The sequence below is a fragment of the Clupea harengus genome, chromosome 10 (assembly GCF_900700415.2).
Source record: "Clupea harengus chromosome 10, Ch_v2.0.2, whole genome shotgun sequence".
NCBI classification, from domain to species: domain Eukaryota; kingdom Metazoa; phylum Chordata; class Actinopteri; order Clupeiformes; family Clupeidae; genus Clupea; species Clupea harengus.
In genome coordinates, this window is record NC_045161.1 from 15,317,152 (window position 1) to 15,324,651 (window position 7,500).

A 7,500-nucleotide genomic window follows, 5' to 3' on the forward strand; every position below is an offset into this window, starting at 1 on the left:
ACACGCATACACACACATACACACACACATACACACACACACACACACACACACACACACACACACACTTTTGGTAAAGTAGACAAAGACTTAAATGTGAGGGGACTAAGGTCACACACATTCAACAACACACATACAAATGTATCATTCATTTGTACTTTAGTTGTAGTAAAATATGTTGAAGGCAGATGCCATGAATGCAGACATACACACACAGAGAGAGAGAGAGAGAGACACACAGATAGAGAGAGAGAGACACACACACACACACACACACACACACACACACACACAAACACTCACCATCAGGTGCACGTGAGGAGCCACGGCTGATCTCGCAGTGGCGGCCGCTGTAGGTTGCGGTGCACTCACACTTGTACTTGCCGATGTAGTGGAAACACGTGCCTCCGTTCAGGCAAGGGCTGGACGCACAGGGGTCAGGCTTCCCTAGACACAAACCAGCACAGAGTCAAGGGCTGGACGCACAGGGGTCCGGCTTCCCTAGACACAAACCAGCACAGAGTCAAGGGCTGGACGCACAGAGGTCAGGCTTCCCTAGACACAAACCAGCACAGAGTCAAACATGCTCGAAGCACCAGGGGAGTGAGGGGGCAAGCATGGAATACATCGGTGTAGTTTGGACAGCAATTTCATCTTCATGCGTAGGTGTGCATTGCTTTGTTTGGAAGAATGCACGCATGCATTAAAATGAGGAGCAAGTGTATTTGTAAAATGTGTGCATATGCATGTGTGCGTGTGCGTGTGCGTGTGCGTGTGCGTGTGCGTGTGCGTGTGCGTGTGCGTGTGCGTGTGTGTGTGTGTGGTGTTTGTATTACTGTGAGTGTGTGTGTAATCATTATGGGGTGTTTTGGACGGGAGCGAGGGAAAGATGACAAAGAGGTCTCGATCAATGAATGATGCACCAACTCTCAATCAATATTACATGAAGTGTGTCGGTTTTGATAAAAATGCACTATAATAATAATAATAATAATAATAATAATAATAATAATTTATAGTTTCTTTAGGCTGCAATCTCCGGCAGTAGCCAATCTAAAATGATTTTTAATTACTTTTATTAGTCACTCCTGCCAGTAGTATTTCTACTGCATTCTACATATCTAATGGCATCTGCATGTGTGCGAGCAGTGATCCAACACTCCAGTAGTTCAGAGAGGACAAATCCTGCCTCTCCCAGGCCCAGCAGAGGCCAACCAGTTGTTTCTCTATAAGTGCCGTTTTCAAGCACGCGTTCGAGGCTATCCGGACACATTCCAGCATGGAATTCAATCATTACGCAAGGGCCTGCTCAGCGCTTGCACAACGCTTGCGGAAGTGGGACAGGGTTTGGGATAACGATAATCCAAAAGATGAAAAGCCTCTTGGCTCTTGGCTCTACTGCTGCTCTCGTGGCCCTGACAGTGCGGAAACACACCTCTTCCAAAACACGAGAGAGAGAAAAAGAGAGAGAGAGAGAGAGAGAAAAAGAGAGATGCAGCTGTGTCCTTTGAGGAACTCACAGCAGGGACTTGGCCCTGGCCAACGGTGTCATAGGACGGTTTATGAACACTTGTGTTAATAAAACAAACACACACACATGTATCTGCACACAAATACAGTTACAAAGTTACATGCAAAAGAGCATATGTGCACACACACACACACACACACACACACACACACACACACACACAAACAACACACACACACACACACACACACACACACACACACACACACACACACACACACACACACACACACACACACACACACACACACACACACACACACACACACACACACACACAGGTACACACAGTCCCAAAAGCATACATAAACAGTGCAAACAAACTCCGGCCTCCACACAGATGCTCCCACACAAACAGGAAGCGGAGAGCGAGCGGAGAGCGAGCGGAGCGGAGTGGTGCGGTGCGGGGGAGTACTCACCCACTTCACAGTGTTTGCCAGTAAATCTGAATGGACACACACAGTGGTAGCTCCCCCCATCGTCCGTACACGAGCCTCCATTACGACAGGGGGACGAAGCACAGGCACTCAATCTGACTGCAGAAGAGATACACAGACACACACACACACACACACACACGCACACAGGCACACACACACACTCGCACACGCACACGCACACACATATACACACACACACACAACAAAACAAAAGGAACCCATTAGAAGTTGACTCTAAAAAGCATCACGGGACACCATGGCCTCATGTGATTGAAACAGTGCAGTGCGTGATGGCATGAAACACAGAGTGATACTGCTTTTGGCAACAGCTACGCTTTTCTGTCAGAGCTTCCCTCAGTGTCTGCAAGTTCTCTAGGAGATCGGCCACACACACACTCACACGCACGCATGCACGCACGCACACACACACACACAGACACACAAACACTTTACCTTTTTCACAGTGTTTTCCTCTGTATCCATGCTTGCACTCACAGGTGTATCCTCCATCTTGATCGTAGCAGTAGCCCCCATTCTGACACGGCGACGAGTCACAGGCCGATTGGGGCTGTACTGGAAAACACACACACCAACGTCACCGCATCCTGTATAATTACCGCCTGCCGATCACTCAAAAACACACACCAACATCAATGAATCTTATAAGGCTATTTGTATTTGGCTTGTATGAGTGGTATGAATGAAAGTTAACATATGTATAGATGTATTGCAGAGGTATATTAAAAATCATGTATGTATCCCTTATCCCTGTATGTGTGTGACAGTGTGAATGTGTGTGTATTTAAAATAGCCAAACACACACACATGACATCCCACTGCCACCACAGACCCCCTCTGCCTACACAGGCTCTTACGTGTCTGCATGCCCCAACCCACAAAAAGATCCTCTACAGTCAACACAGCTTTCCCCAGATGGCTGGATCTGCACCCGAATCACTTTTTCTTCACAATGCTTTCGATACGCTGGGCACATACTACGTAGTTTCATCTGTAGAGTCTGGATGAAATGCTCACACTCTTTGAAGGGCTCCATGGAACTAAACTGACATTTAGGAGAGCCAGCTGTTACACTAACGGTGGAAACCCATGACACCGTTACGAGCGACGCGATATTCTAATCCCATGCATTTCAACGGGAGCCAATCCATTGTGACGTAGACCACCTTTTTGGGCGACGCGACCGATAAAAGTTGAAAAATGTTGAATCCTATGCAAATGAGGAGCGATTTTTCCCGCAGCGGCCAATCAGAATGTTTGGTGTCGTCTCTGACAGTTTGAAAATGCTATTTCCACACGTTACAACACGCCCACTCAAAGTGATGGAAGCGTATCGCGTCGCTGTCATGGGTTTCCACCGTAAAGCTACAGATGCCTGTATTTCTCAAACCTCTCTCTGAAAACACCTTTAATGCTTTCTATCAAACACTTGATTTATTTATTTATTTATTTATTGCCATCTGCACGTTTTCTCTCTCTTTCTCTCGGTCTTACCATAGGGATAGAAGTCCTTGTGGTCAAAGTCCACCCCTCCAGTTTGGCAAGTACACAGGTAGGTCCCCCCATACTCCAGACAGGGTCCCCCGTGGGGGCAGGGGCGACTGTTACTGCAGGGGGTCTGGGTCACCTCTGGGGAGAACCACCATAAGAGACAGGCAGCCAAGCATGGGTACGCTTATCATCGACGCATCTCAACAATGGGATTTGAAGAAGAGTACAGTTGCCATTACACATTCACTACGGCCCTATTCTCAAACAGCTAAGTGAAATGAGACGTTAGTAAATCAGGCCTGGACTCAGCAGTTCAGATAACTAGAGTTTGCATGTTAGTACAGTATATACACACTGTTTTGAAGAAACAAAAGGGGTTTGTGTGCGTGTGTGCGTGTGAGTGTGTGTGTGTGTGTTTGTTAAAGTCCAGATCTTCACACAGGGGTTCAGGATCAGTGCCAGTGTTGATCTGAGGCTGTATCTCAGCATTAGCTGAGTGACTGCACTGTCCTGGCCTGTGCGTGTGTGTGCGTGCGTGTGGGTGTGTGTGTGTGTGTGTGCGTGTGTTGGGATAGTAAGCGTGTTCTATCAGGCCTAACCCGTCTGTATTTCCTTGGCATTCATGCTCAAGCCAATCTGAGTAATGCACAATCCAGGTGCTCAATTGGTTGGGAAATGCGCAGGGGTCTAAACTCAACTCTGACGCACAGTTCATGAACACATGTTATGAAATAACTTGTGTGAGTGTGTCTGTGTTTGTGTGTGCACCTGACAGTGTGTTTGTTTGTGTGTGCATCTGACAGTGTGTGTGTGTGTGTGTGTTCATTGATTCGTTGATCTTAAGAGTGTGTGACTTGGTTGTATGTGTACATGAATGTGTGTGTGCACGTGTGTGAATTTTTAAATGTGTGTGTGTGTGTGCTGGTGCATGAATGTGTGTGTTTGTATGAGTGTGGATCGTTCATTACTGGGTATATCAGCAGCTGTGGTCCTGATGTAATGGCAAAGAGCCGCATTCATAAAGTAGGTCAGGTAAACACATACCAAACTGACAGAAGAGTCCGGTGTAGCCCGTGGGACAATCACAGGTGCCATTCATGTCCACACACACACCTCCGTTTTGGCACAGGCACTCCTCTGGAAACACACACACACACACACACATAAAGAGACACACACACACAAGATGCAATTTCAGTGATCAGGTGTGTCTGTGTGAATTTGACATCTTTCACTTAAGTCTAAGGATGGCAGTATGCGTAAATATTAAAGAGTCCTGCACATGTTCTTATGACCTTGCATGTGAGCTGGGCAATGGTAAAGTGTATAAAGAATGTAAGATTGAGTATGTATGTGTGAGTATGCATGTGGCTGTGTGTGTGTGTGTGTGTGTGTGTGTGTGTGTGTGTGTGTGTGTGTGTGTGTGTGTGTGTGTGTGTGTGTGTGTGTGTGTGTGTGTGTGTGTGTGTGTGTGTGTGTGTGTGTGTGTGTGTGTGTGTGTGTGTGTAACCATGTGAACGTATGCACAATTCGTGATTGAATCTCTTGGTTAGTCCACCCCAACCCTCTCATTGGCCTCTCAACTCCTTTCCCACCCTGATCTCAGAACAGCGGCGCAGGCAGGAGTGTTCTAACGTCTCTTCCTTACAAATTGGAGGACTGTTTTCATTTTCCTCCCCCCTTCTGCGCTCTACCTCAACTCCCCCTCCTCACCTCATCACCCCCTCCTCAACGCCCCCCCACCCCCCTGACCCTCCCACCCCCCATAATTGCAGCCATGGATCAAAGGAAGAGGCTGTATCACTGCTAAATTGCCCCCTTTTGAAGTCTCAGGAGTTGGGGGGTAGAGGGTTCCGCGTGAGGAGGGAATTATTTTTCTGATAATATGGAACATGTTTTTTTCTCCCTTCTCATTCTTCTTCTTCTTCTTCTCCTCCTCATTTCTCTCTCTCTGTCTCTCTCTCTCTGTTTTCTTCCCTGATCAGCCCCTTGAGGCAATTAATAGACTGTTAATTTTTTGCTGGAGCCATTTTCATTGGCCGGGTGCAGGGGGCAAAGGGGTTCTTTTTTGCAGGGCTTTGATGTAGGAGCCCGGTCGGTCGGTCGGTCAGGCAGTGCTGCCGTGTTCTGCCTGTCTGCCCGGCACTGTGCTGGGCTACCTTCTCCTGCTTGGAGAGGCCAGTGCTTTTTTCCACTGCGCGCTCCAAGTGAGCCAGGCAGGAAGGTATTCGGGAGATTTAAGAGAGTCCATCTAAGCGTGGATAGTTATTTCAGCTCAAGAGCGGGGAGTAGTGTGAATTTGCAATGGCTCACATAATATTAAAGAGCTTGCGAAGGGAGGGTAGAGAGGGAAAAAAAATGTATGTAAGTGTGTGCGTGTGGGGGGGTGAAGGTGTTTTTCTGTGTTCGTGGCTCTGCATTTGTTCCTATGCGAATATGTGCGGCTATGTGAATGTGTGCATGACAGTCTATGCGTATGCAAGTGTGTATGTATGTACATATATGCAAGTGTTTCTGTGTGTGCATCTATGTATATATAACAATATATATATATATATATGTGTGTGTGTGTGTGTGTGTGTGTGTGTGTGTGTGTGTGTGTGTGTGTGTGTGTGTGTGTGTGTGTGTGTGTGTGTGTGTGTGTGAGATAAAAAAAACGACAAATTGACCACTTCCAATAGTGCCAATTATATGAAACAAAAAGACATGCTGTTTATCACAAACAGTTCTTCCCTGCAGAAGGAGAGCAGGTCTAATAAAGGAAAAGCCCAACTTCAGGGCAATCTGTCCTACAGTTACCCATGCCACAGGTGGCCCCTGTCCAAAGTGTTTATAGTGATGAGACTGTGACAAAGGACGCGACAGAATTATAGAGAGGAGAGAAAACAAGATAAAAGACATTAATGAAACGATTTCTGGAAGTAGTTGATATAAACAAAACTATTCAATTATGCATGCTAGTTACTATATCTACCTTTCATCTATATATTTTTTGGCACACTCACTGGACTGTACTTCTACAGATTGTCAGTTCATTCAGGTGTAAACTACTCACTTAACATGACTAATGCCCCCCCCCCTCCCCCCCCCCCCTGTATCACTGTCATGTTAACTAATACAGCAAACGGTGATCGATCCTTACGGCATCAGCCATTGATCAAGTGAGGGAAAGGGAGTGTATGACTATGGGGGTAAGAGGGGACAGGAGAAGAGAAGAGAATAGGAGAGGAGAGGAGAAGTGAGAAGAGATGAGAGGAGTTGAGAGAAGAGGAGAGAAGCCCCACCACACATTCCACTCCTGCCCCACGTCTCACGCCTGAAAGAAGCTGAATTCCACCCATCAGCACAGAGCCATTAAAAAACGAGGCCCCTTTCAAGTCTAGACAAAGGCACTTCCTCTTGTTGGTAAACTAATAAAAACAGAAGTGCCATAAAGCTATTGTTTACAACATCAAGCGACCTGCGGCTCCCGGAGCCCCGCTAGTAAACCAGGGCGCGGTCGTGTCGGCTCCGATAATTACAATCATCCGTCATCGCCGCATGCTCTTCCCAGGCGCCGTGCCAAATTCCTGTGGGATAGGAGTGCCGCCCATGCCCAACATCCCTCACCCCTTGCCCAGAGCCCAACACAACTCATACCTGCTCAACCACGCTCCCAACACACACACACACAGCAGAGCCATCCAGAGAGAAAGAGAGAGAGGGGAGACATTCCAATATATTCCAATTCTGATTGTGGTATGACTGGAAAGACTCATCTCAGATCTTATGAGGAACTGAAGACTCCTGAGGGAGTGATTGTGTTGTCACTGACAATGAATTGTATCACACTCAGAGGAACACTCTTTCAAACGCTCTCTCCCTGTCTGAGTCACTGCCTGCTGGGTGTTTTGAGTGTTTCATTCACTCCAAATGTCTCACCTTCGCAGTTGTCGCCGTAGTAACCAGGGCTGCACGTGCAGTTGAAGTTTCCGGGGCTGACGTACTCACACACCTGTCGGCAGCCCTCCGCCTCACATG

At 47.3% G+C, this 7,500-nt stretch overlaps 1 protein-coding gene across 2 annotated transcripts in view; it reads right to left on the minus strand.

Annotated features, from left to right (window-relative positions):
• Nucleotides 1-7,500, minus strand: part of sned1 (sushi, nidogen and EGF-like domains 1) — a 38,944-nt gene that overhangs the window by 13,045 nt on the left and 18,399 nt on the right. For both annotated transcript variants that reach the window (XM_031575535.2, XM_031575536.2), the window contains exons 10-15: nucleotides 7,402-7,500; nucleotides 4,525-4,617; nucleotides 3,484-3,618; nucleotides 2,425-2,544; nucleotides 1,951-2,067; nucleotides 304-447 (exon numbers count right to left, since the gene is read on the minus strand). The exon at nucleotides 7,402-7,500 is cut by the window's right edge and continues 3 nt beyond it. In XM_031575535.2, coding sequence (XP_031431395.1) covers nucleotides 304-447; nucleotides 1,951-2,067; nucleotides 2,425-2,544; nucleotides 3,484-3,618; nucleotides 4,525-4,617; nucleotides 7,402-7,500 — 708 coding nt within the window. The remainder of the gene's footprint in view (nucleotides 1-303; nucleotides 448-1,950; nucleotides 2,068-2,424; nucleotides 2,545-3,483; nucleotides 3,619-4,524; nucleotides 4,618-7,401) is intronic.